The following is a 23,186-nucleotide window of genomic DNA, read 5'->3' on the forward strand; positions in this document are numbered from 1 at the left end:
CTTTTTGGAACTTTCTGGAGTTTGTTTGTTTTTAATACTTTTGGTCTGTGATTGCCTGAATCCATGAATGTGGAACCCACAGACATGGAGGGATGACTGTAGTTTTTTGTTTTTTTTTTAAGCCTGACTTTTTAGGTTTTTTCTCCCTGGATCTGTGTAACTTAGCAGTAGGCCAATGATTAGACAGAGTTTATGCTCAAGCCAGTAAGGTGTCTATCCTCCACAGATGGACCTGTGTATGTAGGAGAGGGTATTCAAATTTCAGGCTACTTTTACGTCTACCCTAGCATTTGCTTTCCACTGGAATTTTCTTGTGTCTTCTAAGTGCTTGCACACATCCCTATGATTGTCCAGGACTTTATGAATTGCTTAGTCCCTTTTTGTCTCTGCTGCCCTGTTATGAAGACATAGCCAGAAATATGCTTACTGCTATAACCTAAGATCATCCTCCTTACTGGAGTAACCAAAAATATCTCTGGATATGTCAGTTGCCCACTACTCAAAATTAAATAAACCCCTTTCAACATTTGCAGTGCAGTTGCTGATCCACATAGCCTGCTCTGTTTTGGTAGACCCTCCATATCAACCAAGCCATGGGAGTGAGATGGGACTATCATTGAGCAAGAACATCATAGAATCCCATTGCTCTTACCCAGAGTCCAACAGTTTTTCAAGCATAACTGATTGTCAGATTAACATAGGCTGCTGGTCAATTTCCAGAATGCTAAAATGGTTGTTTTACTCAATTTTGTGTAGCCTTATAGTTGTTCTTTGCAGAGGGAATTAGCTGACCTCCTTATTCAGCAACAGTCTGAAGTGCCACCCCCTCAGGGTAATTTTATATTGATTCCCAAACCAGATAAGAATAATTAGTAAGGGGAAAGTATAGACTCATTTTACTTACAAAAATAGTTTCAAATTTTCTAAATAATAACTATGCAAATTCGTGTATTAAAAATGCATTATGATTAAGTATGATTTACCCTAAGAAAATAATAATGATTTAACATTTAGCATGGCTATCAAAAAATGTATTACGTTAATAGACTGAAAGAGAAAAATTGTAAAATTATTTCAATAGTTGCAGAGAAGGCATGTGATAATGATCAAAACATATTCAGAAGAATAAAAACAGAAAGGAACTTCTAAACTTACTAAAGTTTATAGAAAAAACACCTATAGTAAACAATATACTTAATGGAGAAACTTTAGCTATATTGCATTTAATATAGGCAGAGAAAGGGCAGATTGAAGTTCATTATCATTGCTACTGTTGAACTACTGTATTGAACTCTAGATCCTCACCAATGATATAAGGAAATAAAAAGAAATAAAGAAGTGACAAGATTGAAAAGGAAGTTATAAAGCTTCTATTATTTGCAGATGATGTGATCAACTTCCAAGAAAAAGACAACAGAATTAAAAGATAAATTATAAGAATTAACAAGATATCATAAAGGTTTTTAACAGAAGATAAACCTATAGAAATCAACAGAATTTGTCTATGCCAACAATAATCAGATATAAATACCATAAACAACAAAATACCACTCAAAAGAGCAATAAAATTACAAATTTTATAGGTATTGGCAAAAAATACCTGTGGAGAATATTTTATAGATTTCATAAGATACACGAAAATTATATGAATTAATAAGATATTCTATGCCTTTGACTTGGGCAAGTTACTATTGTAAAAAGTCAATTTTACCCAAATTAATTTATAAATTCTCTGTAGCCTTTACCACATTGAGTTCTCAAACTCAAGTTGGATTTTTTATAAACTTAGTAAATTTTTTATTTCAAATATATATGTGGAAAATATATATCTGTGCATAGGTAAGTCAACTTTGAAAAAGTGAGATAAGAAAGGGGACTTGTCTTATTAGTTATTAAAGAAATGAACAATATGAACAAAAAAGGGAACTTAGAAACACATACATGCACACCTATGAATTTAATATCCTACAAAGTTGGCAACTTAAATCAATGAGAAACACTGAATGAGTGAATTGATCAATTAAAAAACAAAAGTTTCTACATAGGCCAAAGATGTTAGTGATTAGAAATTATGGAGGATTTCAGAAAACTTGGGTGGTAGGAATGGAAGTCATGAAAAGGAGTCAAATTGGAATATACATTGGTTGCAAAACCAAGACTTGTTGATGGATTGCATATCAGAGTCATAAGGTTAAAGGATGACATACATAGTAATGAAGAATAAACTGATGATGCAAGAGAGAGAGGATGTCTATAGGAGGAAACTCCTTGAACAAAGCATCTTATTCTGAGAGTAAGAAGCAGGGTTAATTTTCTTTTTATTAACATCTTTATTAGAGTATAATTGCTTTACAATGGTGTGTTGGTTTCTGCTTTACAACAAAGTGGATCAGCTATACATATACATATATACCCATATCTCCTTCCTCTTGAGTCTCCCTCCCACCTTCCCTATCCCACCCCTCTAGGTGGTCAGAAAGCACTGAGCTGATCTCCCTGTGCTATGCGGCTGCTTCCCACTAGCTATCTATTTTACATTTGGTAGTATATATAAGTCCATGCCACTCTCTCACTTCATCCCAGCTTACCCTTCCCCCCGCTGTGTCCTCAAATCCATTCTCTACATCTGCATCTTTATTCCTGTTCTGCCCCTAGGTTCATCAGAACCAATTTTTTCTTAGATTCCATATATATGTGTTAGCATACGGTATTTGTTTTTCTCTTTCTGACTTACTTCACTCTGTATGACAGACTCTAGATCCATCCACCTCACTACAAATAACTCAATTTCGTTTCTTTTTATGGCTGAGTAATATTCCATTTTATATATATGTCACACCTCCTTTATCCATTCAGCTGTCGATGGACACTTAAGTTGCTTCCATGTCCTGGCTATTGTAAAGAGAGCTGCAATGAACACTGTGGTACATGACTCTTCTTGAATTATGGCTTTCTCAGGGTATATGCCCAGTAGTGGGATTGCTGGGTCGTATGGTAGTTCTATTTTTAGTTTTTTAAGGAACCTCCATACTGTTCTCCATAGTGGCTGTATCAATTTACATTCCTACCAAGAGTGCAAGAGGATACAAGACGAAAAGACAACCCTCAGAATGGGAGAAAATATTTGCAAATGAAGCAACTGACAAAGGATTAATCTCCAAAATTTACAAGCAGTTCACGCAGCTTAATATCTAAAAAACAAACAACCCAATCCAAAAATGGGCAGAAGACCAAACAGACATTTCTCCAAAGAAGATATACAGATTGCCAACAAACACATGAAAGAATGTTCAGCATCACTAATCATTAGAGAAATGCAAATCAAAACTACAATGAGAAAAAAAAAAAACTACAATGAGGTATCACCTCACACCAGTCAGAATGGCCATAATCAAAAAATCTACAAACAATAAATGCTGGAGAGGGTGTGGAGAAAAGGGTTAATTTTTGATGGGAAAAATCTAAGCAGAGAAAGTAGATTGTTTTCTTTTACCGTTAAGAGGAAAATAACAACAATAAAAATATACTATAATTGCATTAATCTATTCACACACAGACAAGTAAACATCTAGACAGAAATTACTTGAAGGCAAACAGCCAAATATTAACTGCCTTAATTTGTAAGTAAATAATTTCCTAGGTAGCAAAACATGTAACCATAGGAACTTTATCTAGAGGTCAAAATTATAATTCAGGCATAAAATGGTAACAGAAGTATAATGTCTTAATATTCTATAATTTTATTTCTTAAGAATCCTATTTCATTAAAATTCAGTAAATGTGTGTCTACATATGAAAACGTACCACTAGTAATGTCTTAAAATAGTAGGTTTAAGAATGATGTGTGTGTGTATATGTGTGTGTATGTATTTGGGGGATTTTTGTTTGTCACTTTCTTGTATTTTATATTTTTAAACACCAACGATATATCAGTTTTTCATGAAGAAAAAAGAGGAGGAGGAAGGGAATGGATTTTATAGCATAAGCCTCTCTCTAAATGTCACAAAGAAAGGCAGATTTGAAAAGTATCAATAAAGTTTTCTGACCCTCACAGATTTGGGGGAACACAGAAGCAGCTCCCTTTTGCTCAAAGAGCTTGCAGTTATTGACCAATTGTGTGGTGACTATGTTATTGTTTTAAAAGTGAGACTGGTTGAGCCCGGGCAAAGATTTGGTTGAGTCAGTCTACTGTGGAGGCTGAGGTGCTCAGACAGTCCTGAGTAACACTGACAAGGAGAATGGTAGCTTGGTTAGACCAGGGATATTAATGTAATTTGGGTGTGCCTTCCCTGACTGATCATTTTAGTTATGTGTCAGAGGCAGGAGAGGAGGAAGAGAAAGAAGATATTGGAGAAGAAGCTACATAGGAGATCTGGAACAATATGAGTAGTTGTCAGAATACCTGGCAATAGCCCCAGCTTTGTCAATAACTTATTGTAAGACATTGTAGACAGAGATTTCAACAAGTCTGGGCCTATAACTTTTATTTTTTTGTATAAATAAGAATTTTTGTATAATAAAAAATTATTTATAAAGGGAAATGGTTATGTGTTGGGTTGCACCTGTATAGTTTCTTTCATTTTATTTAATTAAAAAATTGTTTTACCACAGAACAGTTTTCTCCAACAAATATTAGCCTGAATCCCAATTTGCAAAATAGATATAAATAAGCAAGTTTACTTGAATTAGGGGAAATCTCCAAGTATTAGAAAATATGTTCAGTCGGAAGAGAAAGAGGAAAAGAGAAAGGAAATAAAATGAGTCAAATGTCTGCTAACACATGTTAAACATTGTAGCTGGCTTTTAAAACTTAGTTTCTCATTTGATCCACATTCCATTTCACAGGTGAAAAAACTGAGACCCAGATATACATAAATTGTCCGAATTCTGAGACTTGAACTTAGTTCTACAGTCCCGTGAATTCTCTTGTTGGAGCTAAGACAGGACAGTAGAAATGAGAAATGGCCATGGAAGGCAGACATCACACTGGCTTACACCACCTCTTAGCATGTGTCTGTGCCCCAGATGTTTTCAGAGAGTTGGGTCATGGGTTGGACCTATGGACAAGCTGTACCAGATATTTAGCCTACCCCTGGACTACGCCATGTTCCCTCCCTTCTAAGTAGCTGGCCTCACAACAGGTATGACCTAGTAATTAAGAAATAAAGAGATCTGAATAGAGTTGAACATAATCTCTAAAGCAAATATGACAAGTTGACTCCAAATAGTCTCACCTTTGCTGGGGCAGTAGCCCTGGCTCTTGCTAAAGGCCTGGCCCTTCTCTGGGATTTTGCTTCTTTTTCTCTGGAAGATAGGAAAGAACAGAATAGCTCAGATATGCTTGACCAATTTTAGGTCTAACATCATACATGGTAAACTTAATTTTGGCTATTCTTCTCAGCTTAATCTAGCTTGGTAGAAGTGGAGGTATGTCTGGAAATAACCACAGGTACTGTAAATCTCTCCTCAGTGCTGAAATATATCTCAAATGTGGTTCTATTAAAGGCAAGAATCTTTACTGTTAACTGTATAACTGATTACCCACCTTAAATACTTCCATCATCCAGGTGGTCACTAACTCTAAAAGCCATTTATATCATTTGTGGAATGCTCTCTTTGAAAGACCATATTCAGATTGATCCAAAATCTACCCACCTGTCTTGGTCTGAGGTTCCAATCTCTAAGGACCCACAGAGCAAATTCAGCAATTTAAAGATAACTTTAATGCCTCATACAGTCTCCTCCTTTCCAGGTTAAGAAGCCAAGTTTATCCCAATATAATTTACATAAGTAATAAAGACAATAATGGTGTGAGTGACTTCAAAGTGATAAATAACCCACCTTGTATGTCTAAAGGCATTTAATTTTTATTTTAAATTATTTTTCAATAAATTTATTCTATTTATAGTTTCAGTCTCCTAACAAAACATCCTATGTAACAAGGAGGAAACTCTTTAGTAAATATTACACCTGCTGGTTTACATTCAGCTTTCAAGGGGCTAAGAAAGGATTGTTCACCTTGCCCTGAGAGTTCTCCCTCCCTAAATTTTGCCTTGCCTTCCTTTATCTTCCTACAGTGTCTCCATTAGGAGCAGCACATGTGATCAGAGCTTTGTTATCCCAATATTAATGACTATGTCAGATTAAATCCCTTGACACATTACCAACTTGGCATTTTAAAAGCTGATTATAATATAATTATCTTCAGTGGGTAAGTTTCGTATTGGCTTGGTATCAGAGTTGAAGTTGTGTTTTTTTGGTTTTTTTTTTTTGCGGTACTCGGGCCTCTCACTGTTGTGGCCTCTCCCGTTGTGGAGCACAGGCTCCGGACGCGCAGGCTCAGTGGCCATGGCTCACGGGCCTAGCCGCTCCACGGCATGTGGGATCTTCCCAGACCGGGGCACGAACCCGTGTCCCCTGCATCGGCAGGCGGACTCTCAACCACTGCGCCACCAGGGAAGCCCCCAGAGTTGAAGTTTTGATGGTGGTCAGAAACCGAGAATGAATTCTCTGTTCAAAACCAAATTCGGTCCCTTTGATTTGAGGACTTGCAACTGATAACTCAAGCCTTTGCCACCTATGGAGTGTCACTGGAGAGAAGGAAATAGTTAAGAAACATTGCAAAGATGTCAGTAAACCTCCGGGATATTAATTCTTTCTGAGTCGTGGGGAGTTGGAAGCCACAGTCAATCCTAGGGTCCATCTCATGCTAGCATAATCCTAGATGTCTGAAGACACTGGCAGCTCACAGAGTCAGGGTGGATCTTGATTCTCCTGGTTGGCTCTCACAAGAAGAGTCTGGCATCATTCTCAGGGGTACAACAGAGTCAGGTCTTAACAGGCTCAAGAATTCTTTTCTCCCAGGGTCAGAAAACTCAACTTGGAAGTACATCCTCAAAAAACTATTAAGTGCTGCATGAGGTACTGATACCAGGCCCTCTGGGATATTTTGGAATACCAGGAGTGATTATTAAAATCTTTCCGAGTGGGTGGCATTTATCCAACTTTACTTGATGGTAGGTATCACAGTGATCTGCTAAGCATTTTTATTTACCCACTTAGATTTAGAAAAATATATTTGACAGAAAATAAAAATAATACACTTAGTAGTTCAGAGAATAACTGGTAACTCAAAACACTTGAAAGAAAGATTTAACTTTACTCACAATATCATTTTGCATGTGGCACATTTGTTGATGAACACTATTCCATCAGAGCTCTGAAAAAGGTTTTTATCTCGGGAACAGAACAGTTTTCCATTTTTCATCAGTGCCCTATATTCACTGCATGTTTCCTTAGGAAAATATGAAAAAAGTGCTTACAGAAATCTCATCAAAGCAAAACTTTACCTTCTAAGAACAATATTATTTCATGACCACCACCACCACCCGCTTTGTATGGAAGACATTCCATACAAAGGTGATACAGATAATACAAATAAAAGTAATGAATGTGGATTGTCTGTTGGAGATTGAAAATTCACCTAAAAGCATTCATCTAAAGTCATTAGTGAAATGGAAAGAACAAGGGACTTGGAGTCAAAAGATTTGAGGTTATCTTCCAGGGTTCTCACTTACAAGCCCAATAGCCATAGCAAATGAACTTCTCAAAGGCTCATTTACTCTATCTGTAAAAACAGAGGATATAAGTATATGTGTTTCATAAGTTTCATGTGGATTAAATATCATAAGCATGTAAATCCCTCAAAGAGTGCCTGATACATAGCAGATATTCAATAATTAGATTCTCTACCTCTCGTCTTCCTCCTGCTTTATTATTATAGTTGTTGCTATTGCCATTATTATTGGAATGTGCTAAGATGATGCATATAAAATACCTAGCACACAGTTCAATAATATTGGCCATTAAAAGGTATAGGAAAATGTTGCAATATATTTGATGAAGGCCTGATATATGTCACTCACTTTTTTTCTAGGAGCTTAATATTAATGGTGCATTTGCACTACCTAGTAAAGTACTGATTTAAAATGTTATACTACCTATTAGTTTAGGAAATCCACTGGTCCTTTAAAGCCTTTGTAATCTATGTTTTCTTTTTTTTTTCTTTTGGTTTTTTGTTTTGTTTTGACTTTGAAACCACAAAGCATAAAGATCCTTGTACCAGAAAAAATAAGTAAATCAATCAAGCCTTTGCTCCAGCTCTGACACAGGCAACCTCTTCCAAAGGACAGATTATAGAATTCTATTCAGCCTCCTATATCTTTATAATAATCATTCAGTTAATCAACAAACACTTATTATGAGGATACTATACTTTCCTGGGTGTCATGGATACAGCAATAAATAAGGCAGGAAGGATCCTTGCCTAAATGGTGCTTACCATCTAATGGATAATGATGTAACTAACCTAGCATCCTATAAACAGGAAGCAGTTGGTAGCACTTGCAGAATGAATGATTAATGGTGAAGAAGAATAAATAATTTCAGAGACCAGCCCGAGGAAATTTCACTAAGGGTGACCTACTAAAACATCTCTAAGAGTATTATCACCACCCAGTGATCTTATCTGAGTAGCAGGGCAATAATTTCTGGCAACAGACTGACAACTGGGCCTCTTGAGATCTGTATCTGGTCTCTGATTCTATAGTATCTTATGCCAGTATTGCAAGTTACTGCTTAGCTGGCTGGATATAACTGATTCTATAAAGTCTAGATAAAAACATTGTCATAGAATCAGAGAACAGCCTGGTGACTCTGTAATAGAAATATATCCCTTGTGAGGTAGGTCTTAAAGAAAGTGCTGAAAACAAAGATTCATGATAAGAATGAAGCTTTAAATAGTTTTTAGTGGTCAACTGAAAAAGAACATTCTCAATCAAGATAATTCCTGAATTGGACTTCTCCTATGTCATAATTAGAAAAATACCTAAATCCTAGAAAGACACACTTTTATTTTTACATGAATGGACAACTGAGTCCCAGAGAACAGGTAAGAAATTTGTTCACAGTTTGTAATTAGTAAAGATGGAACTCGATGCTATTTTTCTGAGTTATGAGGTTATCCAGTGTATTCTTTTGGGAAATAGGAAAAGGCCATAAAAATTGAAATCAGCAGTTGTGTTTTTCTCTGGGAAAAATGAAATAACCTCCCAATGACCATAAAAGAAAGGGCTGAAACAGGAACAGGTCTGGACCATAAAGGAATCCTGAGTTGGTGAGATGACTTCCCAGCAACCGATTACTTGCAATCTAACTTCCAGTCTTTGGCTCATTTTTGTTTTCTTTTGTTTGTTATAGTTGCTCTTTGTGTTTTCTCCACTTGTCTCAGAGAAACTGGAGCCCTTTAGGGCCAAGCTCTTTCTGTTTTCCTTCACTGGATGTGATATTGCCCAGTGTTTTCCATTTTTCCTCCCCAGGCATCATCATAAACCCCTCAGGAGCTGGCATCACCCCTGCTCTGTGTTAGACCATTATCAAGGTTGCCATGGCTTCGTAATAACTCTTCTGGGATGACAAATTTAAGCATATGGTAAAGATCCTTGCAGATTACTCCAGTGCTTTTCTGTGCTATTCTGGCTCATGTTTGTAAAATTCAACATGTGTTTATATTGTACTAGAAAGAACCTGAGCTACTGAACTTGGAAAATAAAATTTCCAGCGCTATAAGAAAGACTAAATTAATAGTTTTCATTTCTGACAAACTATCCAAAGACTATGATCAGAAATATTTCCAGATAAATAATTATGTTTTATATTCTTTTTGCTTATGCCAACATGAGAGGTGGCTAAATTTGTTTTTAAAATGTTTTTCAGTGAAATAGAGCTCAACAGTATGAGAAACATCAGTGCAAAATTTGAAATATCCACCGAAACTACTACCCATTATCATAGACACTGAAAAAAGAAAATTGTGGCTTCATGCTCAGTAAGATTTACACAATACCCTTCTTTTTCCAGTATGAAATATCCAAATGAGCATGCTCTTCAATTCTCAAAAATCCAGGCTTTTCTTCTACCCTACCATCCCACTCTACTTAGGCAATAGAAGTCTCTGAACCTCTCTTTAATCAGGAAGCTTAAATGAAATAATAGAGACTATAATGGAATTCTCTAGAATATTCCTGTAAGTTTCTTTAAAAAAAAGAAGTAACAATAAAATACAGCAAGAGTATTTTAACTACATTTATAAGAGTTTTGGTGTAGAAAAGAATCTTTTTACTATTTTATTCTTTCAATGTTCGTGGTCTTTGAGAAACATAGCAAATATCTGCTACATAAATAGAAATATTTTCAATCTGAAATAATGGCACAGTTGTGTGTGTGTGTGTGTGTGTGTGTGTGTGTATAATTGGCTCTTTCAACGTGCCTTTCAAATAGATTAAAATATGTTTAATTTCTATAGAAAATGATTCCTTTATTTCTCAATCAAAAGATCCCTTAGAGTTGGTGCAGACCCTTCCAGAATCAGCGCCTCTGCCATCACAGGTGCTTCTGCCTGGTCTGCTGAGAGTTACAAGTAACTTCATGATTCACTCCCACCTCACCTTTAGATCCATGTTCTAATGCTATCTTCTCAGAGAGAACTTACCTGACTATCTCAAGAAGAACTGATACCATCTCCATCCCCAGAAATTCCTGTCTTCCATCCTGCTTTATTTTTCTTCTAGCACTAATCATTATTTAATGTTGTATATATTTTACTAATTTACTTATTAACTTGTTTGTTTTCTTCCACTAAAATGTAAGCTCCATGGCGGCAGCGTTCTTTTTTGTTTTTATATCCCTGGCATCTCAAACAGGATCTGACATGCAGTAGATGCTCAGTAAATATGTATTGAATGAAATATATACACTGACAAGATACAGATAGCCCCTTTTTGCATAATGATCACAAGAAAAGTTATTTCAGTTTCCTATGTGTATCATGACTTTTCAGCTGTTAAACTGAACAACAGTAATTCACTAGTGTGTTTGTTTATGGAATTTTAAAGCACTCCTTTAGTGTGGTAGATTGCCTCTTTCAGATATCCATTATCATTAAGACGTTGACTGGTGTGTGTGTGTGATTCATGTCTTGATTCATAAAGACCTGTTTCTGTGTTTTTAACAAAAGCTATTAGTACCCATGAGTATAATATATCTGTATTATAATATGAAGGTGTTGGCCACAGAACATTTTTCTTTAGGGATCTTGGAATGAATTCAATGAAGAGCAAAAGCAGGACTAACCTGATTTTCACCTTCACTGGCAGCATCTGGGACAAAAATACAGAAACCAAAGTTAAGGGAATGTAAAACATTTAATAAGTAAAACAATTTACTGAGTGTAGTAGCTTGCTTATTTTAATGGCAGTATATTTTAAAACCACAAATTGATTTGAACACATTAAAATTTACCATGGCAAATGAAGTGAGGGCACTGCACCAGGCAGTATATACAGTCACAAAGATCTCTCGCTCATAAAGTTCCAATTACTTTGAAAAATAATACTTACTCATATGCTTTCTGACCCCCTCAAAATATCTAATTTCTAAAAGATCCCTTCAGAACAAAGTATTGCAGGCCTCTTTTAAAATTATAACATAGTACACCTATCAAATATATCAATTATAGTTTTAAGGTATACTGTAGCACAAAGTTTATATCATATAGATACATAAAATTAAATTTTCTGAATTCTGGTAGCTCTGCCTCCTCCTTATAGCCACAAAAATTAGAGATCTGGTAAATATTAAGATTAAACTCACAGACTAATATACTCTCTCATTAACAGACTTTTTTTGTACCTATACACATTTTTAGGAAAGTGGGCATCATTTGTGTATAATGGTCTCCTCACTCGCCATCTCTGAGGTTTCCTTTTAAAATATGTAAATGCTTCATAGCAGGTTAAGTCTAGGCAATCGTGTTCCCTTCAAATTCAAATAACAAAAGCAAAAACCTACTTCCTAGCTCCCATAGAAGTCCCTTACCAATTAGATGAAATATTTTCAATCCATTTAGGATTTGAAAACACAAAAATAAAATTTGCTAGAAAGCACTACTGCTTTAAAATAAAAACAGATGACTGAATTTGAGTTTTTAATGTTTTATTTACAAATATAGTATTAAAATATACATATTAAGTACATCTAAGTTTTAAATATCTGTTATACACATAATTCATATCAGCATCAATTCATAGGCTTAATATCCTACATATGTATAATATATATAATTCATATTGTTATGAACTTTTATGTTTGGTGAGGGGAATATGGAAAAGAATCTATTAGCTTTTCAGAATTAATGTTGAATTAATGGAAGGATTTCTGATGGATAAAAATTCAGATTATCTCAAACTACTTGTCATTTCTAAAGATAACATAGCTATAAAACCACATATGTAATTCTTCAAAACTCTACGTCTGGCAAGATATTTCAGGGATATATATATATATATATATATATACATACATACATACATACATACATACACACACACACTGAAGAAGGAGGGAGAGAGACAAGTCCCTGCCCAGAGCTTTAGGATGTGTGGCAAGAGGCTTAGACTACAGGTAAATTGCTCACCTTGTATGAGGCAAAGAGCCAGGGTCAAAAGCACTGGCACTGCAGCTATCTTCATGTTGAAGACAATGTAAGTTGGTTACACGACTGCTCCTTGCATTGCTCACCAGCTGGTGCTCTAAGACTGAACCTGTGGAGATGCAGCTCATTTATAGTATACTGTGGGTGACACCCACAACAACAGCCAAACTGTAAAACCAGTTGTTCAAGGTCATGCTAAACTTAATATACCACATCAATTTAGTTTCCATCTTTTAGGATCCTGTCAAGGTGGCAGATTTGAACAGATATTATTTCTAAAGTACTTCTAATATGTCTTCATGATACCTCCCCTAGAATGCAACAGATTATGTCCAAGGACCCTACTCAAAGTTTAGTACTCCATAATCCTATATCAGAACTGAATTCCTCACCAACACCAGACACATTTCCTTGTAGACAAACATGTTTCTAACTCAGCTCCCTTCATAAGTGGGAGGGGAGGGAAAAAGAAGACAGATGGGTTGTCTTACAAGCCAAGTAAAGATTTAAAGATTTCTACGTCTGAAGAAAGCTGTGTATAGCAAGAGCACCTAGGATTCCTTTTGCTTCCATCTGCATCTGTTCTAAAGTGTCTCAATTCAGTGTCACAGACACATATATAAGTTAGAATTGATGGGATCAAAGCCCTTTTAAATATTGTTCCAGAAAACTGATCTAAGCCTATCCAACGCTGAAATCGTGTCAATATTCTGAATCCCATCAAAGCTAGAATATTTCCCTTTCTTTTTTTCATGAATTTCTTTCCTATAAAATATAATCATTGGTCTCAAGGTCTGTGCTATAAGCTTTATTTCTTTCCAGTGGTTTAGTGAAATTAGTGACCATGGAAAACAAGTTCAAATTGCACGACTATCACAGGTTAGAAAATTGAATGTCTCAGATTAATGGAAAAAGAATGGGACAGGGAGTCAGAAAATTTGTTTCTATTCCTGTCTTTGCAACTACACAGTGTAACGGAAATGAACCTGGCTTTGATGCATTAATAGATCTGGGTTCAAATCCTGACTCACGAGTTACTAGCTATGTTGTCTTGGGCAAGTCACTTATTTGCTTTCAGCCTCAGTTTCCTAATATATGTAAAATAGAGATAGTAAAACTATATTGTACAATTGTTGTAAGAGTTAGAGGTCAATCGTGTGTATGTATGTGTACTGTTTAGAACAATTCCAAGCATATGTGGTAAGTTTTATAGTTAATGATAGCTGGCCTTGCATTTTTATCTCATTATAATGATGTGATTTACTAGGTAATTTCTAAGACTCCAAGAAAAGTCAACATCTCTTAAACGTGGTCCACAATGACAGATTTAAGTTTACTCAGCATAGAAATAACAATCCCCAAACATTCTGAAGTAAAATCAAAAAGTCAGGATATAGGTTCTCTTTTTCATCCTATCATTGTGTTCTAAACCATGACACCTGAAATAGATCAAAGTATTAACCATCTAAACTTTGCCAAAGTCATTGCTAGGTTTCGGTCATCACTGATGTCTATAAAAATTCTCCTCTGCATAATGACATACGAATACTAATCTTTTAATCTTCCATTTGCTCTGTTAGACCATATGAAATGTGTCCCAACCATACGGTAGAGAAGTTTAATGCCTTACAATAGAATTGGTGACTGTGTACTATGTTCTGATGAACACCAAATCTAGCCCAAATAGACAGTATTCCCAGGAGTGGAAGTAGTGATAGGGTGTAACAAAAGAACCAAAAGATGATTGCATCTCTAAAGTATCCCTGCTATGAGGGAAGGTTGAAGGAGTTGGTTTCTTTCTTACTGAAGAAGAGTTCCTTACTAACACTCAGAACCTTCTGAAATGATGAATAAGAGGATTCAGACTGATAATCTCTTCCAGCAGAATAAGATGGCAAGGAGAAGATTCAGTGAGCACCCCCAATACTGGAAGTACATGTCAGCTGGCTCTTGTCTTCAGACCTACTTCTGCATTTCATTTTAGAAATGTAAATCCAGAGGTGATTAATCATACACTCTGTTAATCACTCCTTATTTTTGAAAACCATGGACTTTAAATTCAAATGAATGGGACTGAGGTTTTAGAGAACTGAGTTTTGGGTTAATAGAGTACTTTTATATTAGGTTATCAGAGTACTTTCCTGAAATTCTAAATTCTATTTTTTTTGGGGGGGGCAGCTCTTTCAATTATTCATCAAACGTGTAAAACCCTTTTTCTTCTCATTAAAAAGGAATGGAGTTAGGTTGTAAAAAGTATAAGCTTTACAATACAAAACATGTATCAAGTGGCCCAGAATCTGAATTCACATCAAGGATATTGACACAGAGGGAAGAGATAAGAAAAATATAAAGTAAACAAGATTTTGTAGATCTGTAATATTACTAAAGACAAAGGTTATTTCCAAAATCCAAAGTTAGCAGATCATTGTTCAGATCTTCTCTTTTTCTACGCTGAGATATCCTTGATGATCACAATAGTTTAATAAATAATTATAGTCCCTTACAATTAAATCACCTTCCCCATCTTTCCAAACAATCTGTCATCCATTAGCTCTCATGACTTGTTTATGCAACGCAGTGATGCAGCAGAGTAGGTGTTATTGTCCTTTCCTTACCTGCCCAAAATGGCGCCATTAATAAACCTCAGAGTAGGAACTAGCTTGGATGGTAATACCAGCCTTGCCACTTTCTCACCTTTTACACCCTATGTGGCCATCGCATAGCATTTCAGACAGTTCAAAGAGAATCCGGACGTTAACAGTGCTTTAAACTAGGTTCAACATTCTACTGCTAACGTAGTCCTTTATGTTTATCCGCTGCTCTCACATTCATACACACACACACAACCATAAACCCATAATGACAAAAAGAATTACGTTGTGACCGTGACTGAAAAAGTATATGTCCTAACAGTTCTTAGAAGATGAATTAATTACATTTTTATTTTCCTAATTTTTAATTTCCTTTCCTAAAATTCTCATGTTTTCCCCCATTAATTTAACATGTCTGTATTCTCCTTTTTTGAAAGACACTAACTGGAAAATAGATTTTACCCCCCTTTTCTTATCTTGAAATGTCCCATTAACAGGTACCTTTACTCCTTCTCTGGGAGTTCCTTTCTGTTTGTCTAGAAAGGCTGAGAAACTATAAAGATAAGCATGTCATTTTATCTAAGAACAGGATGAGATGGGCATTCTTTGATCACTAAGCATACAGACCCTACTATTTATAGACATAATTGTTGCTTATGTTAGATTAGGATTAAGAAAACAGGAATGTTTTAATACCTAATTTTTAACTGTATTAAATTTTATGTATCAGGTTATATTTTGTTCTTAAATACAATATCTAGCTTCTCCCTACAGCGGATGCTACTGGAACTCCTATTCCATGACCCTACACTATCCATCACTTGAAAATTCTGTACATTCTCAAGTCTCCTAGGATTCATTCTGACTGTAGAAAACAAGTTTGTGGAGCTACAGTCCTTTGGAAAAAAAATCACAATGAATTAATTCTGAAGTAGCTAGTATAATGAGTTTTGGCAAAAAAGTAACGCATATTTTACAGTGAAATACTTTTATGTGTGTGTGTATATACAATAAGAAGAAAACTGTTAGATTTATAAGCAAAATTAGAAAAAGGTGGTGTATATATTACATTATTTGCAAAGAAATATAAAATTTGCTATCATTTGTGGTACACTTACTAAGTGACAGGTACGACAAAAAAGAGTATCATTTTTTTCTTTTTTTACAGGTTAAAAAATGGAGGTTTGGTGAGATTGTATAACTTTTCCAAGGTCATACAGCCTGTAAGCAGTGGTCTTTGCAAATGATAACACTCAATGAAAATAAAGGCAGTGAAATCCAGAGTCCAAGCTTTAAAATAACACACACTGTAGTGACCATATCATTTACACCTATAACTAGTTTATCTCAGACACTTCCTGTTATAGACTGAACCGTGTCCCTCCAAAATTCATATTTTTAAGTCTTAAACCCCAGTATTGCAGAATGTGACTGTGTTCGAGGAGAGGGCCTTTACAAAGGTGATTAAGTTAAAACGAGGCCGTTAGGGTTGAGCCCTAACCCAAACTGACTGGTGCCCTTATAGGAGGAAATTTGGATGTAGAGAGACACCAGGGATGCCTGTGCACAGTCACTTACACCAGGCCACATGGTTTGTAAGCACTCAAGCTGTGGCTCACATCTAGGTTTTAAGACTTAAAAATTTCATTCAAACAAGTACCAAGTTAAATAGCACCAACCACTGTGTCATACAACAATCTTGATTCACTAGACAGAAAAAAGCAGTAAGAATGAATAATAAATCAGAGAATCCTCAGGTATGGGACCAAATTACCAAAATGTGATTTAACAAGTTAAAAATATAAGTCCAAAGTTAGATGTTATGGTATTCCAATAGATTCTATAGTACTCCCCACATGAATACAACAAATATTTACTGAATGCATACAATTATCTGTTATCACGTGAGAGCCCAGCATTAAGCTTGTGAATAAAATAGATGTGGTCTCTAATCTCTAAGAAATTATACTCTAGTGGAAGAAATAGAAAATAATCATACAAATCATTGTTCACCTGACTTTGTGAAAATCTTTTAAAAACGATGTCCATAGAGTAAAACTAGCATATAATACAGATATTTGGCCTCTAGAAGGGAATTCCCTGATGATACTCTCAATTCTTAAAAAAATAAGCTGGGGTTAAAAAGGCGTATAGCCTTCAATCATCTGAAAAATTCAGTTAACCAAAATGAATCATTCCTTGTAGAAAATAAACTTATAGTTACCGGCGGGGGGGGGGGTAAAGGAGGGGAAGGGATAAATTGGAAGATTGGGATTGACACATACACACTACTGTATATAAAATAGATAACTCATAAGGACCTACTGTATAGCACAGGGAACTCTACTCAATACTCTGTAATGGTCTATATGGGAAACGAATCTAGAAAAGAATGGGGGCTTCCCTGGTGGCACGGTGGTTGAGAGTCAGCCTGCCGATGCGGGGGACACGGGTTCGTGCCCCGGTCTGGGAAGATCCCACATGCCGTGGAGCAGCTAGGCCCGTGAGCCATGGCCACTGAGCCTGCACGTCCGGATCCTGTGCTCCGCAACAGGAGAGGCCACAACAGTGAGAGGCCTGCGTACCACAAAAAAAAAAAAAAAAAAAAAAAGAAGAGATATATGTATAACAGATTCACTTTGCTCTACACCTGAAACTAACACAACGTTGTAAATCAAGTATACTCCAATAAAAATTTAAAAATATATATTTTAAATGAATCAGAGAATGAAATTTTGCTGTAGTCATTTCTTTTACCTGAATTTTAGTTTCCACTCTATTACTAGTTAGTTAACTAACACTACTGGGGACGGGGGCAGGAGTTATTTAAAAGTGAATATAGAAATTATTTTGCATTTAGTGGGTTTTTTGTTTATTTTGAGTGATACCTCCCACATGATATTAATGCACTTCATCACCACGTCCTTACTATAAAACACCTCTATTTAAGAAGGTATTTTCCCAGAAAGTAATTTTAATATTTCTGAGCAAGAAGCTGTAAGTAGTGGACATTTGTTATCTACATACACAACCTTGGAAAATGCAATAACCAGCTTTAGTCTATTTTTTCTGTCACTTCTAGATAGAAAATACTGCTTATGCTTCTGATAAGTATTGTAAAACTGTATAGGAAATTATTTAAGAATTCTATGCAGTTACTAACATTAATAAAGGCTATTAATATACTTATTATTATTGTACTTATAGAGCAATTGCATATAAAATTTATTTTTATAATAGGATATTTATATAATAATAGAATGCAATACTAATTTGTACACAATATGTATATATAAAAATATTTATATACTGTCTATATTTTATATATTTGATCCTCACATTAACTCTTTGAGGTAAGCAGATAATATCTTATTTCCATTTCATGGTCAGTAAAACTGAAAATCAGCATGGTTGAATGATTTTCCTCAAGTCTGTTAGCCATAAGTGGAAGAGCTGTGACAGGAATTCAAGTTTCCTGATATATATATATATATATATATATATATATATATATATATATATATGTATTTGTTCTGATATATTTTTTTCACACTCTCCCATATTTAACAGAGGTCTAAACACAAATTCAGTGAGATTAGGATAGGAAAGAAGAAAACATGGAAAGAGTACAGAAGAGAGGCATGTATTCAGAAAGAAAATAAAGGAACAGAAGGACACCAAATATACTGAGAGAAAAAATCAAGTTTGAACCAATCTTGGTGATGAAGGGCAATATTAACATGTAAAATGCTTTACAAATTACAATTTTTAATACATATTCTCATTTGGGCCTCATGAACAACCTTTTGAGTAGGTTGGACATACATTATTGCTAGCATCCCCATTTTACTAAAATTTAGAGAGATCTTTCCCAAAGATACAAACAGTAAGTGGTGAAAGCTGGAATCAGACTGAAGTCTACTCAATCAAGATTCCATTGTCTTTTCCCTATGCCCTTTGGCTTTTTTTTTTTTTGAAGATCAAAGTTTATTTACTACCTGCATACAAAAACATATTGCACATCAAACAACCAAAATCAAAAAAATAATAATAATAATGGAAAAAGGGGAAAAAAGAAAGAAAAAAGGGGGAAAAAAGAAAAGGAAAAGATACTCTACTGAAGACTAACATGTAGTTTATACAGAATAAACTTTCTGGAACACTGTGAAAGATGCTTGAAGCTTTCATAATTTCATCAGGAAGAAAATGATGAGAAGGCAAATAAGAAAACTAAAATACCTGAGTTATTTTCTGAAAAGAGAAACAAAAAAATATGTATGCTAAGGGATATACCAGGTTTTGTTTTGTTTCATTTTTAATGATAAGATTTCCACTTCTGGCCAAGATGCAGTAACAAGAAAAGAATATTTCCTCCCACCTGAAACAATAAAATAAAAAAATTAGTTAAAAAAAAAAAGCTACATGAAACAAGAGTTTTCTGACACTGGACATTAGATAATGCAGGTCATGATCCTTGGGAGTGGGAATAGAACCCAAGTTAGCTTTACATTGCCACAGCTTACTGTCTATAGTTTCCAGTCTGTTGAATAGATAGAGAAAACACAGGTAGAGCACAGCAGTCTCCCTGAGATGAGGATACAAAGCTAAGAGTTGAGGAGACCAAGGGAGGTAAAATTTACATGGCATGATACCAAGAAGAGAGAACTTCAAAGAGAGATTTGCAGCAAATTGTCCAACTAGAGTCTTCAACTGAGTGATAGTCAGTAACTGTGTGTGAGAAAACTACTCAAGGCTGTGGAAAAAAGGGTGCTAAGAAGTAGAGGGAATAATATCCAGAGTAAAACAGGAGAGGAGATGGCTTGTGTTCCCACCAATCAAAGGGAAAAACCTGTCATTTAGTTAGATATCTGAGAATGGTATTTCCCTAGTAGTGAGAAAAAATTAACCACAAAAGGTTGCTCTGGTTCCACCTAACAAAGCTTAAAAGCAAGGCTAGAAAGGATCAAAGTATTTTCAAGTAACTTTACTGTGTCCCAGCACAAACCTCAAGGACATTTAGAGGAAAGAAAAATATTCATCACTGAACAAAGTAAACATAAAATGACTAGCATACAATCCGAAATTATCAGACAAACCAAGAAACAGGAAATAGAATTTATGTTAAGAAGAAAAATCAATCAAAAGAATTGACTGGACTCATGATTCTAGCCAAAAGAAAGTAATAGGAACTGGAGTTACATTACTGCCTGCAATAAGTAAACAAACAAATAAAAACAAACATAAAATATATGAAACAATGGTTTTCAAGATACTGGACAAGAGTCTCTTGAAATGCAGACAAGTGATCCATGAGAGATAGTAAACAAACAAGCTGCGACTTAAAATTGCCCAAGCTTACTGTCTTAAGAAAATTTCCAAGTCATAGAGAATGAAGGAGAAACTCAGGCACAGCCGTACAGACTCTGTTAAGGAGACAGCTGAGATTCCAGAGAGATGAAGGCAGCTGGAATTTACCAAAACAGAATACTGGAGATGAGAGAGCTGAACAGAGTGGGTACCCTAGAAATATGAATAACACTTAAGCATTCAGCACAGTATGGATCACCAAAGGCACATGACGTAACTATTCAAGACCAAAGAAAGATCCACCTGAAATAATTAGAGAGAATAGCACCCTATGTTCATACAGGGTCAGGACTAGTACCTGTTCCTATCAACCACACTGGAAAAATCTCAAAATTCATAAGGCATTGGATAGAGTACTCAAAAGGGCTATGTCTCAGTAGTAGGGGATAATTAGTTCTAGCCTGAATATTTCTCTGGTCCTACCTAACAAATGGTAATAGCAAGATGCAAAAGGATACATACACTTTTCCTAACAGAACTGTGTCCCAGGACAAAATTAAAAATTATTTATAGAAATACAAAATCATTCACTACTCAATAATATAAAACTAACAATGTCTGGTATTCAATAAAAAATTACCAAGCATGCTAAGGAAGCAAGAAAATATGAAGAACAAGAAAATAGTGAGGAGAAAAATCAATCAATTAAAACTAACTTAAAACTGTTACAGATGTTAGAATGCAAGGACATTAAAACAGTTATAAATGTGTTCCATATATTTGAAAATATAAAGTAGAGATATGGAAGACATAAAAACAAAATACAAATTGGACTTTGGAGTATGAAATGAAAAATATACTAAATATGATTAATGATAAATTGGATGTCATAGAAAAAAGATGAATGAATATGAAGACATGATATAAATGATACAAAATAAAACACAGAGGAAAAAAAACTAAAGACAAGAGCATCAGTGAGCTGTGGGACAACTAATATAAGAAAACTGATATAAGTGTAATTGGAGCCCCCAAAGGTAGGCCTGGGAAGGCAGAAAAAAATACTTGATGTAGTAATGGCCCCAAATTTTCCACACTATAAACCAACAGGTCAAGAATCTCAATGAACTCCAAGCACAAGAAATGTGAAGAACTTACACCAAGGCACATCATTATCAAGTTGCTCAAAAATAGTGAGAAAGAGAAAATCTTCAGAGCAGTTGCAGGGGGTGGGTGAGTGGGGCAGGGAGAGAAGGCTCTGTTATATACAGAATAATAAAGATTAGGAAAGCAGCAGATTTTCTCTTTGGAAATAACACAAGTAAAAACACAGTGAAGCAACATCTTTAAAGTACTGAAAGAAAATTCTGTCAATCTAGAACTCTATGCCCAATAAAAACATCTTTTAAAAGTGAAGGTGAAATAAAGACTTTTTTATGTATAAAAGTTAAAAGAATTCATTCCTTACTCCATACATTTACTGGAAAAAATATTAAAGGAAGATTTTCAGGCAAGAGAAAAAAACATACCACATGGAAATATGGATCTACACAAAGGAAAGAAAATCATTAGAAAGGATAACGACATGGGTAAATATATGAGAATTTTTCCTATTATTTAAATCTCTTTTAAAAATAACTGCTTTAATAGTAAGAACTAAAGATCCTAAAGATCTATAGGTAGTAAATTAACAAAGGAGATGTAATGAAATCATAAAATACTTGATTTATCCAAAAGCAGAAAAAAAGAAAAAGGTAACAAGAAAACAGAAAGGACAAATAGAAAACAAAAAGATGGCAGACTCAGCTCTGACCATATCAATAATCTGTATTATATTTAAACCTATATATTTTATGTGAAATATATATTAATGTAAATATATGCTATATAAATGTATTAGACATAAACATGTGTGTTATATGTCAATATGTAAACTAAGAGACAGATTGTCAAATTAGATAAAGGAAAATCCAATTATTTGCAGCTTTCAAGAAACACACCTTAATGTAAAGATAGAAATAGGTTAAAAGTAAAAGGACAGGAAAAGATAATATGATACTAACATTAATCAAAAGAAAGCTTGATTGGCTATATGAATATCAGACAACCTAGATTTCAGAGCAAAGAATATTACCAGAGATAAGGAGAATCATTTCATGATGACAAAGATATCAGTTCACCAAGAGGACATTTTTACCACTCAAAGTGTTTGTACCTAACAAAGGAGAGGTAGTCAAGAGTTATAGAAATTACATGAGAGAATATTTCTTATTGTTTCATTAGATGAAAACCAAGCATTCACGTTTATAAATCATAGTATCTGTTTATAACTCACCTTAAGCCAGAATTGTTACTCATTGGCATTTTGAATACTTAGGAAAGTCTTGAAATTCTTTATGATCAAGCAGAAAAAAAAAAGTTTTACTCCATGTAATCCAAGAAAGTAAAGCTAGAACCTGACTGAAGTTAGTAACAGGCTGTTATGACTCCATTGAAAGGGAAAGCTCTCTAACAATGAAATCTGTCCAGATATAAAGCACATGGTTGCCTTGGAGAGATTGTCTTTTATGCCATAAGTATATATATGGTTACTTAAACCATAAGTATATATGCCATATATGTCTTTTATGCCATAAGTATATATATGGTTACTTAAGCCATAAGTATATATATGGTTACTTAAACCATAAGTAACACTTAATAGATCACATGCATGGGCTGCTACTATCTGGGCCTAG

At 34.8% G+C, this 23,186-nt stretch overlaps 1 protein-coding gene across 1 annotated transcript in view; it reads right to left on the bottom strand.

Moving 5' to 3' along the window:
• SPINK5 (serine peptidase inhibitor Kazal type 5) overlaps positions 1-12,615 on the bottom strand; it is a 74,292-nt gene extending 61,677 nt beyond the window's left edge. The window contains exons 1-4 of the mRNA XM_032629001.1: positions 12,533-12,615; positions 11,191-11,216; positions 7,167-7,294; positions 5,235-5,304 (exon numbers count right to left, since the gene is read on the bottom strand). Of these exons, the coding sequence (XP_032484892.1) occupies positions 5,235-5,304; positions 7,167-7,294; positions 11,191-11,216; positions 12,533-12,587 (279 nt within the window). The 5' untranslated portion in view covers positions 12,588-12,615. The remainder of the gene's footprint in view (positions 1-5,234; positions 5,305-7,166; positions 7,295-11,190; positions 11,217-12,532) is intronic.
• Positions 12,616-23,186: the final 10,571 nt, after the last annotated feature.

Source organism: Phocoena sinus, chromosome 3 (genome assembly GCF_008692025.1).
Source record: "Phocoena sinus isolate mPhoSin1 chromosome 3, mPhoSin1.pri, whole genome shotgun sequence".
Taxonomy (NCBI): Eukaryota; Metazoa; Chordata; class Mammalia; order Artiodactyla; family Phocoenidae; genus Phocoena; species Phocoena sinus.